Below are 18082 nucleotides of genomic sequence, written 5' to 3'. Positions count from 1 at the left end.
CATTTATTTTCTCTATTACTGAAGGCACTGATTTTTTTAAAAAATCTGGGTATGGTTCTATTGGTGTGGGCAGCTCCTTGATAGCTTGTTCAAGCAACCTCTAAGTAAACTAAAAGGTAAAAGATCAAACACTGTGGGTACTTTAACCAGTTGCTAAGAGGTGAACTTGTTCGCATTAATCCATGCCTTGCTTTTTTGTTCATTCCCACCCCATCACTGCTGCCTCAAAGGTCACATGACAAGTCTACAAAACTGGACCTTTAACGTTGTCACTTTAAACCTCTGAATCATGGCATAGGCAATCGATTCCCACTGAGTTAGTTTTTAAGTACAGAGTGTGACCATTTCTGGATCCCGACCCCTGTGGTTTCGGGAGATTTGCCAACTGCTTGTCATTTAATAGTGAAGAATGAGGCCATTCAACTGATGCCACATCTGGGTTGCGTGCTGCAATCCCTGAATCTATTTCTGTCTAGCAAGTTTAACTAAATGACTACATTAGAACGATATTGGCGTTGCTTAACTGCCACAAAATCAAATTCCTGGAGCATCCTTTCAAACAGCATGGCATGTGACTGCAGCAGTTTCAGGAAGTGTCCAATTAACAAGCTATCTTCAGGATCTTAAAGAGAGCAGCTGTGCTGTGTAGCTGACCAGCACCATCACTGAGGGAGATGGGTGCTACCACTGGCTGAGAGAGAGAGAGAGAGAGAGAGAGCACAGCACCTCAAGATGTGGTCACTGTTTGAAAAAATTATGAATTAAAATAGCGTGACCACACAATAAAGCTGACAGGCCATCATTATGGACAGGAAGCCATCTGTAACATGATTCAGGGGATGCAGTTCACAATTTTAAAGATTCAGTTTTGTAGATTTGTCATGTGAACCTTTTTAGAGCGAGAGATAGAAAAATCCAACAAATGGATTGATTTAGATAGCAAGCTTGCCTCCTAGCAACTGATTATAGAGTTGAATAAAATGAAGTCTCAAAGCAGAGCCTTGGCACTTGCTCTGGTCTGAATTCTCTGCAGTGGGGTTGATTTGGGAAATGAGCCATTCTTGAGAAGTGAAAGCACGAATTAAACTGACAAAACCTTGTATCATGAGATTTTCAGGAATTGTCTCAAACTTGCATTAAAGTATTCCAAGAGAGGAGTTGACATTATTGCTACCCACAAGAATTCTACGATAGCTCATTACATGGTACCTATATGCATCTTTTGCATGCTTTCTCTGGATCACTTGTGATGCTTGCCAGTTACTCACTTGCCTTTCATGTGAGCTAAGAAGCAGTGTTCAGTGAAAACCCATGTACACTCTTCAAAGTCCAGTTTAACAACTCTCTTTTTTTTGGGTCGCTTGCTTCAGGGTCGCCTTCTGAACTTGAGCTGTTCAACTGTTCCCACTTTTGTGCTTTCAATCACAGCAACCACTCAGGTAGGTGACTAGATGGATATTCCATAAAATAAGCTAATTGCAGTTGTAGCAAAAGCCTCCTTTAATATATTGGTGGTTTATTCAGAATGGTGCTGTATTTCATGTATTCTGTTTTTTTAAGTTTTCTGGAATGTCGAGGTTACTGCCAAGGCCCATCCTTGTTGCCCATCCCTAACTAAACTGAGTAACTTGCTCAGCCGTTTTAAAGGGCAGTTGCAAGTTAACCACAAAGCTGTAGGCCTGGAGTCACATGTAGGTCAGACAAAAAAAATGGAAGATTGCCTTCCCTAAAGAACCTTAGTAAACAATTGATGATATTGTTACTATTGCTCAAACTGGACTTCAATTCCACATTTGTGAATTGAATTTCTAAATTCCACCACGGACTGTGGGAGGTTTGAACCACATCTTCAGATTTAATTTGAGTTTCTGGATTGCTAGTCCAGCGACATTACGAATATATCACTATCCTTCCCTCATTCTAATCATGTGACATATAACGTCCTAGCATTACTCGCCTCTTGGGCCTTATAAATCTCTAAAAAGTTATGATAATTATGTACAGCTGTTCAGTAATAACAGTGCTGTTAAGTGAATTCAAAAACAAGCGCCAGTTTAAAATAATAAAATGTGAGGCTGGATGAACACAGCAGGCCAAGCAGCATCTCAGGAGCACAAAAGCTGACGTTTCGGGCCTAGACCCTCTCTGATGAAGGGTCTAGGCCCGAAACGTCAGCTTTTGTGCTCCTGAGATGCTGCTTGGCCTGCTGTGTTCATCCAGCCTCACATTTTATTATCTTGGAATTCTCCAGCATCTGCAGTTCCCATTGTCTCTGATGCCAGTTTAAAATACCAGGTCTCAAGCTGCCTTGTCACAAGACCTGGGAACCTGTTGTGTTGTCGTTACTGAAATAGTAAATCTCTGTTTAATGGACAGTGAAGGTAAACAACTGTGTTTATGAAACAGTTTTACAAAAGTGAATATTTTGAGTGACTTAGCAAAATAAGGCTTTTGATCAATCCTGTTTATTACAAGTTCATAATCTCTGCTGATGTCTTGACAGGCACTGGCTCTGATAGAGCTCTACAACGCTCCTGAGGGACGTTACAAACAAGATGTATATCTTCTGCCTAAAAAAATGGGTATGTGCTGTTGTGTTTCACATCGTAAAGCTGCATCTTAGATAAAAGGACTGCAATAATGCATGGCAAAGCTTTACTGTGACACCAATAACTAGAAATTCTAGAACAGGCTTCGGAGATTGTGTCTTACTGTCCCAATTAGTACTTCAGTCAACGACTGGGAGATGCAGTTCTGAGTCCACAAAGTTACTTGTCAGTTATTCCATATTTTCAGTAAGTAATTCTGTGTAAAAATCTTGTCTCCTTACAGATGAGTATGTTGCTAGTTTGCATCTGCCAACCTTTGATGCACACTTGACGGAATTGACTGACGACCAGGCAAAATATCTTGGCCTGAACAAAAATGGACCTTTCAAGCCGAATTACTACAGGTACACTTGTATATAATGTACCTTCTAACCTCATTGCATGTATTAATTGGAATTGTTTAATATTCACCATGTGAATTTATTAGTGGTAATGACTTGAAACAAAATTGCCCCTGAGCATAGGATTCTTGCATTGCAAAAAATTGAACATTCTGTGGTTTTGTTTGTGTAGCTCATTTATTGCCATTGTGGTTCAGAGTAGCAGGCAGTAACTATTGGGGTGCCACAGGGATTAGTGCTGGCACTGCAGCAATTTACAATATATATATATATATATTAATGATTTGGATGAGGGAATAGAATGTAACGTCTCCAAGTTTGCAGGTGATTCCAAGTTGTGTGGGAGGGTGAACTGAGGGTGCAGAGATTCTACAGCATGACCTGGACAGGTTAAGTGAGTGGGCAAATTTATGGTAGTTGCAGTATAATTTTGATAAATATGGTGAATTTCATTTCGGAAGCAAAAACAAAACAGCAGATTACTCTACCTGAGTGGCTACAAATTGGGAGAGGAGAGTGTGCAGCCGGACCTAGGTGTCCTTGTGCACTAGTCGCTGAAGGTAAGCATGCAGGTGCAGCAGGTAGTAAAGAAAGCAATTGGTATGTTGGCCTTCATTGCAAGAGGTTTCAAATATAGGAGCAGGGATGTATTGTTGCAGATATACAGAGCCTTGCTGAGGTCACCTAGAATATTGTGTGCAGTTTTGGTCTCCTTTTTCTGAGGAAGGATGGTCTTGCTCTCGGAGTGCAGCAAAGGGTTACTAGCCTGATTCCAGGAATGGTGGGTCTGACATATGAGGAGAGATTGACTAGGTTAGGATTGTTTCCGCTGGAGTTCACATGAACGAAGGGGAATCTCATAGAGACTTATAAAATTCTGACAGGACTAGACAGAGTAGATGCAGGGAGGATATTCCTGATGGTGGGTGTGGCCAGGAGCTGCAGTCTGAGGATTTGGGGTAGACCGTTTTTGACGGAGATGAGACATTTCTTCACCCAAAGAGTTGTGAGCGTGTGGCATTCATTAGGACATGGTGTATTTGATGCCAACACATTGATTGTCTTCAAGAGGTGGCTATGTATAGCACTTGGCATGAATAGAATCAAAGGTTATGGGGAGAAAGCAGGATTAGGCTATCGAGTTGGACGATCAGCTGTGATCCTGATGAATGACAGAGCAGGCACGAATGGCTGCCTCCTGTTCCTATCTTCTGTGTTTCTATGACACAAATTCTAAAATATGACGGTACTTCATTGACAGAAATCCACATTAAGCTTTACTTTATCAATGAAACATTGCAGGGAGCTCAGCACACACTGAACATGATGCTTCCCTTCATAAATTTGTATATTCACAAAATAATGGCCATTTCCTTAATTTAACAGCTGAAACTATTGTATTAACCCAAGAAATCCCAAAAGAACTGACATCACCTCATTCTGATGCCCAGGCTCCCGTCATCATGTGGCAATCCTATTACAGAGGGTGGAAAATATTAGCAGAAACATTGATTAAATAAGCTGGTGGAAATTTAGAAGCATCGAGTTTCACCACACTGCACCATTTTTGTGTAAAACTAAACCTGAAAATCCTAGATCATTGTATTTAATCTATAAATTTTTGTGAAGTTACCTGCAAGGAGGACATTGTTTGAACAGCTGTAGCTGTTTTAGTACTGCATAAGCAGTAAATGGACCTCTCTGCTTCGTTTCCTTGTATTACTAAGGTAGCTTTATGCTATCAGTTACTTTGTATACTTTGTAATTCTTAATCGTTTGATCAGTAATCAATTGACTGGGTACTCAAAAAATTTTACGTAGTCTGCAGGTTTTAGTGTAGCAACTTGCCCTATAAGGAGTACAATAATAAGTAAAATTATCAGTGTTCAAATGGAGGAGGCAAAACTTCTACAATGATGACTGTTGACAGAATTGTCAAGATAACTGTTCATGTAACATTTTTTCCCTTTTTTTAAAAAGGTATTAGATGGCGCAGAACCAAAACGATCTGAAGAAGGACCAAGTTGTCTGAAACCTCAATAGAAGAATGTATAGTAGGAGCCTGCCTAGCTGTTTAAATGCTCAGCAAACTTATTCAAAGAGCATTTCTGCAATCCTAGGCTGCTTATTCTTTTAAGCCTGGTTTTTTTTTTTGCTTGCATTTTCTTTTCTATACTCCTTTTAATTATAAATGAGTGTTTTGATTTTCTAACTTACTGCCGGGGGATGTAACTGTCATGTCATGTTGTGACAGCACAGTCTCCATAAAATCACTTGAGCCTGTATATGATTGATGTGGAAACAAGTAGTACTGTAATAATTTAAGAAAAAATCTTTTTGTTCTGCTTTGTCTTTCCTATTTTGTTTTAGTTTAGAATCTGTGCTTTAAGCTCAGTTCAAAATGTTCCAAAGGATTCTCTGGTTTTAACTTTTATTTTAAAACACTCTTTTCATGGAGGCAATCGAAACCAATTTGGTATTTGCCCTTATTGTTGTACGATACTCATATCTTTTCAGGAACCAGCGCTAACTGTAATAAATGATGAGTATCAACTTTTAAACAAACCTGTAAACAAACCTGATTCAGTACTAAATCATTGTAAATATCACTGTGTAGCCAAAAAAATGTGAATGGTTTTGTTCATGCAGAATTTGAGTTCACCCCTCTGATTGCAATGCTAGCCTTACTTATGCATTTTAATATATGGACACCACTAGATGTTACATTTCAGGACACAAACTATTATCAATCAGGCAAAGAAATTAAAGCTTACATCTGCTGATTTAACAGGGAACATAATTTAAGGTGTCAGTATTCTAATTCTAGATGGGTATATTTTGACAGAATCATAAGATTGTGCCAAATTGAGTTTGTGGTGACAAGCATGAATCTCTGCTTGAGTCTTGATAGCTTCATATTGCACAAACACTTGCTGTAACACACACAAAAAAGCATTTCTGCAATTATGTACTTCTTGTGATAAGACTTTTTCTTTTGCAAATGCTTTTCTTGGACCTGAACAAGCACTGGATTCTGCTGGTGACCTCTCTTCATACTTGTGGGTTTTATGCCAATGAGCCTGTCTAAGGCTATATACCTAATGGTGGGACCAGAAAATACTTTCACTCCAGTTACATGAAAAAGATATATTTAAAAAAAATAAAGAATTTAAAAATATTGTAGAAACATGACCAATTTTTCGATCAAAAATTGCTTCTGTGTTGTCTTATGGGGATTCACATGGGTGAGAATGATTCTGATTTTGAGAATGTTGAATCTCCTGATATTGAACCTTAAATGGAAAGCATTTGAACTCCGGTGAAATGTGCTTCTTGCTTTGTGTTCTTTTGTGTGTTAATGTTAGATTATTATATAGGAAAGGAGAAGGGAATAAATTTCCCTGACAATATTGTTATGACTACCATTGTCTCAGTTTGGAGTGATGTATCTAGTTTGTGATGCATATTTCAAAGCATGATCTCACTAGTGTGATCAAACGACATATGGAGAGCTCATTCAGATCATCACTTTCTGGGAAGGGTTATTAAATTAGGCCCTCTGCACTCCACTGTTTCTCCATTGCCTACAAATTTTGCCATGTTCCCGATTTTAAAAACAACTGAGTTTTTTTAAAAAGCCTTTTGTTTCTCCCCACCAATCCAGTATATTAATTTGGTTCCTTTGCTGAATGTACATGCCTTTTCTGATGGGTCTAACGCAGCCTTTCCTAAAAATGTTCTGACCATGCTTTATTGTTGTGGACTTCTTCTCATGTTGTGTACCACACAAACTTTCTTTTGGCATCACCACAATAATTCTTGGGATTTTGGATACTACTCTTTAATTGCGAGGACGCACATTGCAAGATGAGGAAAGTGGAGTTCTGAGGAAGGGTCACTCGACCCCTGGATTGTTAACTCCACTGATCTCTCTCTGCACAGATGCTGCCAGACCTCTGAGCTTTTCCAGCAATTTCTGTTTTTGTCAATATATAATAAGGATTGAATTGGTCCCTTTTTAAACAATGTGATACTGGTCCTGCATCTGTCCTTGTTGAGAAAGAGATTGTTTGATCTTGATTGATGAGTCCATACATTTTGAAAGCTTTGTCTCATGCAGATAGGAATCTACAAGCATCAGTCTTACCAATAGTGCATCATCTTAGCGCCAATGATGAGAGGTCAGTTGTTGAGAAATCTGATGTACAGAGCCCTGGGAATTATAGTAAGATGTAAGGGCATGGTGGTGAACGTTAGTAGACTAGTCTTGCTTTTAAATTAGGAATTCTTGACCATAGTAAAATGAGCTGTGAGATGACATTGTACCTCCAACTCTGATTAATCATAAATGTAGCTGTTTTCCCCCCTCCATCATACATGCTGTGTTACTGGACAATTTAAAAACTCATTGCAGTCCTACCTCAATGGCAACTTCAGGTAAAAAATTCTTAATGCTATCTTGTTTGTTGGTAATTAAACTTTGTCCAGTGTGTATTGAGCTTCAACATTTGATAGAAGCTAATGGATTAAAGATACAACACTGAAAGCTTTCAGTGTGAATTTAAAAATAACAATTTGTTAGTGGAGTTGATAAGTGCGCTTGTTTTGACTGTGATGCTCTCTTCTTCTCTCCAAAATTGTTGAGATACTTTCTCCAGAAGCTAGGAGGAGGAGACAGAACTGTTTGGTGGATTAGACATTTTGTCTTTATCAGAAGTTGCCAACACTGCCCATCTGGAAGTGGAAGAGAGCTTTTTAAATGGAGGCATGCCAGAGCAATTACGACCATTTTTAACAGGCATGAATTTTACTCTTTAACTGTTTAGCTGCATTTACACTGGCAGCATTGCTCTTGCGAAAATAAGCTGCTGTGTTATGCAGTACTGTAGAATTTGTGTTGTCTTAAATGTGAAAATTAACAATTATTTTCACAAACTTAGACCTCAACTTAGAATTTGTTTGTGAGGTGAAGAATTGTCATCTTGTTTTAAACACTGCAAATGTTAATCCACAATTAAAACAGAAAATGCAGGAAACATCTGCATTAAGCCCTTTCTGGATGACTTATTGTCAGAACGGGAAATTTTTAGATGAAAAGTACTTTTCAAGTTGATTTATGCAGGGAAGATATATAGGTGAGAACACTGATGGAATAGAGCACAGGAGTGAATAAATGACAAAAGGAAATAAGGAAAACTAAAATTTAGTGACAAACAGACTAAAGACAGACCAAAAGAGGATATAAATAGCTACTGTAGAGGAGCAGGAGGCAGTATTGAAAATTTGGCAAAGAGAGGAGGTTTCTGACCTAGGACTGTGGCATCAGGAAGGTAGGAAAGCCCCAGGGCTGCGGACCATCCCTAAGTGACTGGTTTGTAAATGTTGAGAACCGGGTATTTTCATTGAATGTCCTCTCTGCACACTAAGATGCATTGGTCCTGCCCAAATATCAGCCTTTGCTAATGAAAGAATAAGTACTGTGGCTTCAATATGACTGTAAAAGATGAAGTTGCATTGGAGGCAGTTCAGAGGCGATTTATTAATTACAGAGGTGAAGGTTTTGTCTTTTGAGATGGATTAAGTGGTTCAGGCTTGTTCTGTCTGGATTTTAGAAAAATGTGAGGAGATCTAATTGAGGTATATGAGATGCTGAAGGGTATTGATGATGTAGACATGGAGAACATGTTTCCTTGCGGGGCAACCTGGAAAGACCATATTCCTATGGTCAAGAATTTCCTTTGAGCAGACTGTGCAACTTCCTCCAGTAAATTGGTGCTGTTTCCCTCTCTTGCCCAGAATTTGAAAGGTTTATCTGTTTCGCTTCCAATGCCTACCCTGCTGTCACTTCACCTAGTCTATTTCTGACTCTTCCCATCCCTCCCTTAACATCGGTCCCATTTCTGGGGATAGGCTGGCCACAAATATCCACGACCAACTCCCTATCTCCCACAGTTACCTTGACTACACGCCCTCATACCCTGCTTCCTGTAAAAACTCTATTCTCCTAGCTCTTCCATCTTTGTCTCTGCACATATGCTCTGAGGATGCCTACTTTGACAAGGGATTCTGAAATGAATCCTTAAAAGAGGATTCTTGAACATTATAGTTGACAGGGCTGTCGGCCAGGTCCGACCTATTTCATACGCCTTGACCCTCGTGCCCCCCCTCCTCCAAAACAACATTAGGGCCCCGCTTGTCTTCACCTACTGTCCCACTTGCATCCTCATTCATAGGATCATTTTAACTGTCATTAATGCCACCACCATCACAATATCCCCTCCTTTTCCTTGTCAGCTTTCTGCATGGATTGTTTCCTCTGGGACTCCCTGGTCCACTTCTTCACTTCCAATGCCCCTCCATGACCCTACAATCGCAGAAGATCTCCCTTCACGCTATTCGAGATCCCAGACACACCTTCCAGGTGAAGCATTGCTTTACCTCACCACTCAATCTAGTCTGCTGTATTTGCTGCTCACAGTGTGGTCTCCTGTACATTGGGGAAATGAAGTGCAGCCTTGCTAACTACTTTGCAGGATACCTATGTGTGTCTACAAAAAAGACCTTGAGCTTCTAGTTGCCTGACACTTCAAAATATTAGTGTTCCCTGGTCAACATCTTTGTCTTGGGAGACAGGCTTGCTGCAGTGCTCCAGCAAAGCTCCGAGCAAGCTGGTAAAACAGCATGTCATTTGCCACTTGGGAACTCTGCAGCCTTCTGGGTTTAACATCGAATTCAACAATTTTAGGCCTTGAGGCACCACCTTCCATGTTCTCACCCCCAAACCCCTCACACCAGGTCTTGTCATCACGTGGGCTGCAACCACACAATACCCATTGTCAGCTATTAGTCCCCATTAGCAGCTATTCATTCTCCTACATGGACCTTTACCCACTCTGTCCAACTGTTTATCTCTCTGTTTGGCCCCTATCTCCACTTATCATTTACTCTCCCCCTTCTCCCTCACCACCTCTTCTGCATAAATATCCACCATTTCTTAGCTGTCATCACTTCTGAAGAAGGGTCACGGGACCTGAAATGTTAACTCTGATTTTTCTCTTTGGATGCTTCCAGACCTGCCATTCACCTTCCAAACAGCAGTTTGATTTTTGTTGTTTCTGGAACGGCTAAGGTGTAGCCAGTTTAAAACAGATGAGGATAAATTAATTTGCTCATGATTGTGAATTTATGGAATTCACTGCAGACTGTGATGGACGCCAGGACCTTGAGTAAATTTAAAAAGGAGAGAGACTTATTTAATGAGTACTGGATTGAAGGGTTAATGGGAGCCAGTGGGAAAGTGTAGGTGAGGCAGAGATGAGAACCGCCATGATTTTATTGAATGTTGGAGCAAGCTTGTGGGGATGAATTCCTGGTCCAAGTTCTTAGACTGTCTAAACTTATTTTTTAAAAAAAACTGACCAAAAAGGAGCACAACAGATGTACTAACTAAACTCACCCATATACTTCAGCCAGTTTCTGTTCTTGTAGATTACTTTGAAGGATGTAGAAAGGATCAACTGGTCTCTATAGTACTGTTAACATCTTTCAACCTAATCAGTTTATTTCTTGGTATGTCTGTGGGAGATTATTTCTTGGAGCATGAAGATGTTCTAATAAGAAACAGGAGTTTGTTTTCTTGTGTTGAAGTGATTTTTGTTTTGATTCGGCTTAGTGATGGGACAGTCTTGTATCTGATTTGTTCATGATACCAATTTCTTTTAAGTAGGATTTTTGAGCTCCTTGTATACATGTGGTGTGTATAAAAGTAATTATCCCAATGAAAAACAATGATGACTAATCCAGTAATCGTGTTGCAACAAGCTTACAGAGCGGGAGAAATTATTTCATGCTGAGTACCATTGTTTCTTGCACAATTGAGGGAGGAAGGGATGTCAATAAAGCATGGCCCAGGATGATAAACATTTTGTTCCTCCATGAACTTGTATTGAATAATAGAAAGATAACTCAACGTATTTGGAAATAACTACTTTGGTCTTTGCTTTTTGAGCTCCTCAAAGATCTATTTTAGCCATACCAAAGGATTCAATACATATAACAGGATAGTCCTCCACAGCACCTCATTTAAGTGACATGGGTTTTCTTCCGGTGGCCTTTTGCTGGCAATATTGGCAGATACTTGGGAAAAATTTTTTCATCTACCTCTGTCTTCTCCTCCTGTTCTTTCTCCATTCTTTCCCTGCCCCAACCACTTCACCCACCCACCCGCAACACCCCAGCAACACACCCTCTGCTTGAATCCCTAAGACTAAAAGCTCACTAAACATGACAGCTCAGTGGACACTGAGGATATCCCTCCTTTCTATGATTCTCCCCATTGACTGACATCCTGAGATATAAGTAGGAGTAGACCAAACCACTTCAAGCCACCATCAACATTAATTCCACCTTTCTACTTTTTTTTTGTGATATTCTTGATCTCTTTAGAGTCTTAATGATCTGGGCCTTGATTATAACTCATTGACTGAACACCCACAACCCTCTGGTGTAGATAATTCAAAAGCAGAATAGTGTCCAGAATTTGGTAAACTAGTTCTGTGATTAAAAGTTAAAGATTTTGAGAACAATTAACACTGAGAAGGGAAAGCTTCTCCACATGAAGTATGTTTGCAGTGGTGTATACAAGTTCATGGGATGTACGAGGCAGCTGATTCTGTACAGTATTTTTTGACAGAAAAATCAACAATGCTGACTGCATCCATTTCAATAATACACATGATTTATTATTGAGCGTTGAAATTTTTTCTAATGAAAGATAGGCAAGAATTGGGAGAAACTGGTTTTGGAATTTAGTGTGCACTTCTCAATGACCACCAGTAATTTATACCTGAAAAATGTGGTCATAAGGCAGCAGGTATAATATAACTGGGAGGCGGAATTGGTTTTGCTGTGGCTGTCGTCACTGGTTCTTTTCAAATCTTATTTGGAGGTCTGTTAATTGCTGCAAGGTGTCAAAAAAAATGGAGAAATCCCATTGCCTTATCCTACAGCATTTTGATAAAATGAAATAACTAACGCTTGCTTTGTAAAACATTGATTACAGTTCCTTTTGGGGTCATCAACACTAGCATCACAGTAGTAATGAAATAATAAAAACAAGAGCAGAAATTACTGGAGAAACTCAGTAGCCTGGCAGCATCTGTACGGAGAAAACATAGTCCAGTCACCTCTGGAGAAAGCTCACTTGCCTTTAAACTGAAACTCTGCTTTCTCTCCACAAATGCGGCCAGATCGCCTGAGTTTCTCAGCAATTTCTGTTTCAGATCTTCAGTATCCTCGCAGCCCTCTATTTTGTCACCAATATAAAACAATACTGGACTTATAAGAATATTATTGCACACTCATGCCATATATTTACTGCAGGTGTGTGTTGACTAAAGCATTCAGGATTCTTTAAACATTTTCTTTCCATAAAAGCCTGCTCAATATTCTGTTGTTTGTCTCCCAGCGTTGCCTTTGTGAAAGAATAAAATAGACACAATTGAGGAAAATCTGAAAATATACCAAATCATATTCACAACAAAATCTGTGCTATTTATTGAAATATTATCATTAACTTTTTGAAATAATGAAACCTTGTCCTTTATGATTTTAAATTTTAATTGATGTATAATAAATGAGAAAACTAGCTCACTACCTTTGGTGGTAGTCAATTTATGTGGGCTAATTTCATTTGTGGTGGAAGATTTATAATTCAGTGCCACATGTAATATGTGCAAGCAATGCATTCATCATGGCTTGAAAAGAAACCTATTTATACCAGAATGAGTGCAATATCCTATTAGTTAACTTTAGTACCTGCAGAATTGTAACTGTGAATTTGGTGAGCCAACCTTCTCTGAAAGTTTGGACTTTTATATGCCAGTGTGTGCTGTCATTTGGATGAATATGAAACAGCCAGTGAAGACAATAGAAATGTGTAGACAGGGAAGGACATTGCCATGGGTAGATGATCCTTGTGGCTTTCTGTATACACTATCAATTTAAGATAGTGAAAGTTTCTGTCTCTGTCTCTGCAGTATGGTATTACCTCTGTAAATGCAAGGTCATTGCTGTCATCTTAGCTGGATATTTGGTTAGTGGATAATTTAAAAATGGGTGATGCAGTTCCTCACTAGTACTACTCCATTATTTTCAGCCTGATTTCTCAAAGGACAAGGCATTTGCTTGAAAATCTAAAAGGCCATTGGGTGAGATCAAAAAAAGTCTTACTCCACTTCAGCTATTTAAGTAATACTTGATATGTTGAAAGAAGAGAAAACATTAGTCTGAATATTATTTGATCATTTCTGTTGCATACAACCTTCTTCATTGCTGTACTGTGAAGAGAAGTAGATGGAAAATTGTCATTTAACCTGAATAAAGGTCTCCTGAACAACTATTCTTTTTTATATGCATTTTATCTTTTCTGAGAGATTTAAAAACGTGTTTCTTGTGCATTGTATGTCAGTGCTGAGAAACTGAAAATCATCCAGCATTGAGTGGAAGCGCTGTGATCAAAGTTTGACATAATCTGCTAACCCAAATCTTTATTGGTGATAGAGCCATTATCAAAATCCGCTATCAACCATGAATGTCAGATGCATTTTTGTGCTCCAGTATATTTTACGAAAGCACTCGATTTTCCTGTTGCTCATGTTTAGTGCTCACCTACTGCAGCAGAAATGTGTTGCTGGTTTTGCCCATTGTTCGTGTTGTGTATAGTATTGCTTCAATAATTAAAGTAGGATTATGAAGTATAAACCTTACTGATTTTGAAAGCTACAAGTTTATCACTTGGGCTATTTATTTACATATAAACAATGGTAATTCCTTTCAGGAACCTCCCTGGTCACAGTATTTTGGGATATTTTGAGAGGCATAAATCACTGTAAAAATGCACACACGCACTCAGTGCCACATTTCTTCCAGGCTATTTAACTCATTGTAAAAATGCAAATTGTTTTTATTATCTTAATATTACTAAATGCTTAGGAAGCAATTAACAGTCTTGGTTCCCTCCCAAGTCATCTTGTCAGTTTGTTTTCACTTCACTTACCTTTGCTCTTTACCTCTGGGGAATTTGCAATATTTATTCTTCTCTCTTTGAAGCTACCTAATGTTTTATGTATGGACGTTTGTAAAAAAAATGGAATTTAGTACTTGAACCATATCCAGATTTTTAAAGGACACTTTAATTGCTGTACCCTTAAGTGTTTTTCCAATTTATGTCTGGACATGTGATCTATGTCAACTTGTGTGGTGAGGTTCTGTGCTCACATTCTTCCCCATCTATCATCTCAGCATAAACATTAAAGTTTTTTTAAAGGTTCAAAATCTTCAACTTTGTTCCACCCTTAAGCCAATGAGATACAAAGCAAACTCCTTATTTATCATTTGTCCAAAATGGACTAATCTGGTCACTAGACTCACTTGGCTGTTGACAACTACAGCCCTTCAGTTTTTCCTTGTGTGAAAAGCCACAGTGCTGTATGAAATTGGGTATGAAGCAAAGTCATTCCTGCAGCACTGTGTCACAGTCTCTGAGCAATGAACCGTTTTGGTATCAAGTCTGTGCCAGCAGGAAGGAAATATTTTGCCATAAGAAGCCCAGCTTCATTCTGGATCTTGCTTTCTTGGTAGTAAAATCTCTCTAGTCCAGATTACTTGGGTGCTTCTTGAACAAATGGCCTAAAAACTGAAAATGCTTTTCAGACTGGGAAGGAAAAGCCAAGAAAAAATAGATATCACTGTAGTAAATAGATTCGGAGGGACTAATTATCATTTCATGGGACAGAAAAGTAAACAATACCTCAATCTGTTCCTCGTTTCCTTCTCACCAAGATCAGACGATGAGGTGTTGATGTCATGAGCATATCACTGGACTAGTAAACCAGACACCAGGTTATTGTTCTGGAGACATGAGCTCAAATCTCACCATGGGATGTAAAAAAAAATTGATACCACCCTTATGGCAGCTACTGTCAATTTTTGTAAAAATCCATTTGGTTCACTAATGTATTTGAGGAACATCCATTAATTTACCACCTTACTTGGTCTGACCTGTATGTAACTCCAGACACACAGCAATGTGGCTGATTCGTAACTAACGTCTGGGTAATTAATGATGGGTAATAAATACTGGCCTTGCCAGTAGCACTCACGTCCAACGATTTGTAGTAAAAAGGTTGTATTCGTAGAATTTACTTAGAAATTCAAGAAAAGCTGGCCTGTCCTTGTGACTTATCTAGTTGCCCAGGTGTTTGCAGTATCTCAGCTGTTGTAGAGACTATCACTCACTCAACTATTCTCAGCCGGCTTCGCTGTGACAGAAACCGGGCTTAGCCAGATTTGGAAAGGCTTCCAACATCCTTGACTGATTAGATAAACCACTTTGCACCATAATGGCTGAGATGATTCAAGGAATTTCTGCTGTGCATAATTTTACCTGAAAACAAAATGATGCACAGTTTATTTAAAAATATTTTCCCAAGGTATATCAAAGTAATGGACTGTGCAATTAAGATAACTTTCATAGGCAGAACAATTTGAATGGCGTTCTATCTGGTTGACAAATGAAATTGCACGTTATATTTAACAGAAGTAAAAGTGAAGATACTGGAAATCAATAAAATATGCAGGAAATACTTGGCAAAAATTGCTGCCCAGGACAAAGAATCTGTTCTTTATTAAATGCTGTCCTTGTTAAGGCATTTTTACATTTAAAAATAATTTATGCTGTACACCATATAGTCTCAAGACATTAGCAATGCTTTAAAATCGCACACTCAGAGTTAGAAAGCAATTTGACATAATATTTGAGATGGAATCACAGTTTCAGGTTGCACAAATGAATATTTCATTCTCTACAATAGCATTGTGGATATTACAGCTATAATTCCTCCATACACTAATCTTAATTTATCGTGTTTTTGCACATGAAGAAATAATAGGCTGTTCCTCTGCACTTTCAAATGCAGGACATTAAACTATTGGGGCATTTGATAAGGTTCCCCATGGAAGGCTCATTCAGAAGGTCAGGAGGAATGGGATACAGGGGAACTTAGCTGCTTGGATACAGAATTGGCTGGCCAACAGAAGACAGCGAGTGGTAGTAGAAGGAAAATATTCTGCCTGGAAGTCAGTGGTGAGTGGGGTTCCACAGGGCTCTGTCCTTGGGCCTCTACTGTTTGTAATTTTTATTAATGACTTGGACGAGGGAATTGAAGGATGGGTCAGCAAGTTTGCAGACGACACAAAGGTCGGAGGTGTCGTTGACAGTGTAGAGGGCTGTTGTAGGCTGCAGCGGGACATTGACAGGATGCAGAGATGGGCTGAGAGGTGGCAGATGGAGTTCAACCTGGATAAATGCGAGGTGATGCATTTTGGAAGGTCGAATTTGAAAGCTGAGTACAGGATTAAGGATAGGATTCTTGGCAGCGTGGAGGAACAGAGGGATCTTGGTGTGCAGATACATAGATCCCTTAAAATGGCCACCCAAGTGGACAGGGTTGTTAAGAAAGCATATGGTGTTTTGGCTTTCATTAACAGGGGGATTGAGTTTAAGAGTCGTGAGATCTTGTTGCAGCTCTATAAAACTTTGGTTAGACCGCACTTGGAATACTGCGTCCAGTTCTGGGCGCCCTATTATAGGAAAGATGTGGATGCTTTGGAGAGGGTTCAGAGGAGGTTTACCAGGATGCTGCCTGGACTGGAGGGCTTATCTTATGAAGAGAGGTTGACTGAGCTCGGTCTCTTTTCATTGGAGAAAAGGAGGAGGAGAGGGGACCTAATTGAGGTATACAAGATAATGAGAGGCATAGATAGAGTCGATAGCCAGAGACTATTTCCCAGGGCAGAAATGGCTAGCACGAGGGGTCATAGTTTTAAGCTGGTTGGTGGAAAGTATAGAGGGGATGTCAGAGGCGGGTTCTTTACGCAGAGAGTTGTGAGAGCATGGAATGCGTTGCCAGCAGCAGTTGTGGAAGCAAGGTCATTGGGGTCATTTAAGAGACTGCTGGACATGCATATGGTCACAGAAATTTGAGGGTGCATCCATGAGGATCAATGGTCGGCACAACATTGTGGGCTGAAGGGCCTGTTCTGTGCTGTACTGTTCTATGTTCTATGTTCTATTAGCCTGCTCTCTTGTAAGATAGAGTGCAAAGGAAAATCAAGTGAGGATCTCAAAGTATATTCAGATGTGTCTGAAAACCAGGTTTTGATAGATCTGTCATACTTTTTATTTACTGTTTAATAAGTGATTTTGGAATGTCAGAAAAATTATGTTTAGAGTGGCAATGAGCAAATATAGGGCAGTGCTGCAGCAGTTGGAGAGACAGGTAGTTAATGTTTCAGGTCAATCACCTTCCATCAAAACTCTGACCTGAAACCTTGGGTGAAATTTAATTTAGATGTTATGGTCAAAACACATTATCTTAAATGTTGGGTGAGCCTTCTTTTAGATTGTCCTGAAGTGATTTCATGGCTGGTGCTAGCGTTCAGCTCAGTGAGATTTCTTCTCTGTCACAGGAAGAAGTTCTGCATTTTGAGAGCTGTTGGCCAGTTGGAGAGTTGGCAGTTCTTTAGCCCAAGCTGGGTTGCTAGAGGTAGCAGAAATTGCAGGCAGTTCCTAATCCTGTGGAGCAAAGGGTCAGCATGAAGAAGTGAGTGAGGGTTTTGACTGGACTAGCACTGCACAGGAGGACTTGGAGGCGATTGGGGGGTGGGGGGAGAGTAGTGCTTTGTTGAGAATAAGCTGTTGGTAAAGGAGCGGTGCTCACCACCTCCACTGCATGGCCTGCAGGATTTGCCATAGAAGAGTAATTGAAGGAATGGGCAGATGCATGAGACCATCATCAAGGCATAGAATACCAGAGCAGGGCTGTTATTTTGGAACTGTGTACAATGTTGTAAGGCTATAACTGGAATAGTGCATGCAGTTTTGGGTCACCACTGTATTAGAAGGCTGTGATGATGCTAGACAAGGTGTAGGGTGGGGTGGGGGCGGGGGCGGGGGCGGGCGTGCGTGTGTGTGGGATCACCTCAATATTGCCTGCGCTGGAGCTATGAAGAAAAACTAAATAGGCTGACATTGTTTTCCTTGGACCAGAAAAGGCTGAGCAAGAACCTGAT

At 39.7% G+C, this 18082-nt stretch overlaps 1 protein-coding gene across 1 annotated transcript in view; it reads left to right on the top strand.

Moving 5' to 3' along the window:
* LOC125462661 (S-adenosylhomocysteine hydrolase-like protein 1) overlaps positions 1–13359 on the top strand; it is a 102842-nt gene extending 89483 nt beyond the window's left edge. Inside the window, 4 exon segments of the mRNA XM_059653213.1 lie at positions 1290–1439; positions 2504–2582; positions 2833–2953; positions 4931–13359. Of these exon segments, the coding sequence (XP_059509196.1) occupies positions 1290–1439; positions 2504–2582; positions 2833–2953; positions 4931–4937 (357 nt within the window). The 3' untranslated portion in view covers positions 4938–13359.
* Positions 13360–18082: the final 4723 nt, after the last annotated feature.

This window comes from Stegostoma tigrinum, chromosome 21 (assembly GCF_030684315.1).
Source record: "Stegostoma tigrinum isolate sSteTig4 chromosome 21, sSteTig4.hap1, whole genome shotgun sequence".
In the NCBI taxonomy this organism is placed as follows: domain Eukaryota; kingdom Metazoa; phylum Chordata; class Chondrichthyes; order Orectolobiformes; family Stegostomatidae; genus Stegostoma; species Stegostoma tigrinum.
Note: the sequence above shows the minus strand (reverse complement) of the source record. Positions and strands in the feature narration are given on the sequence as shown.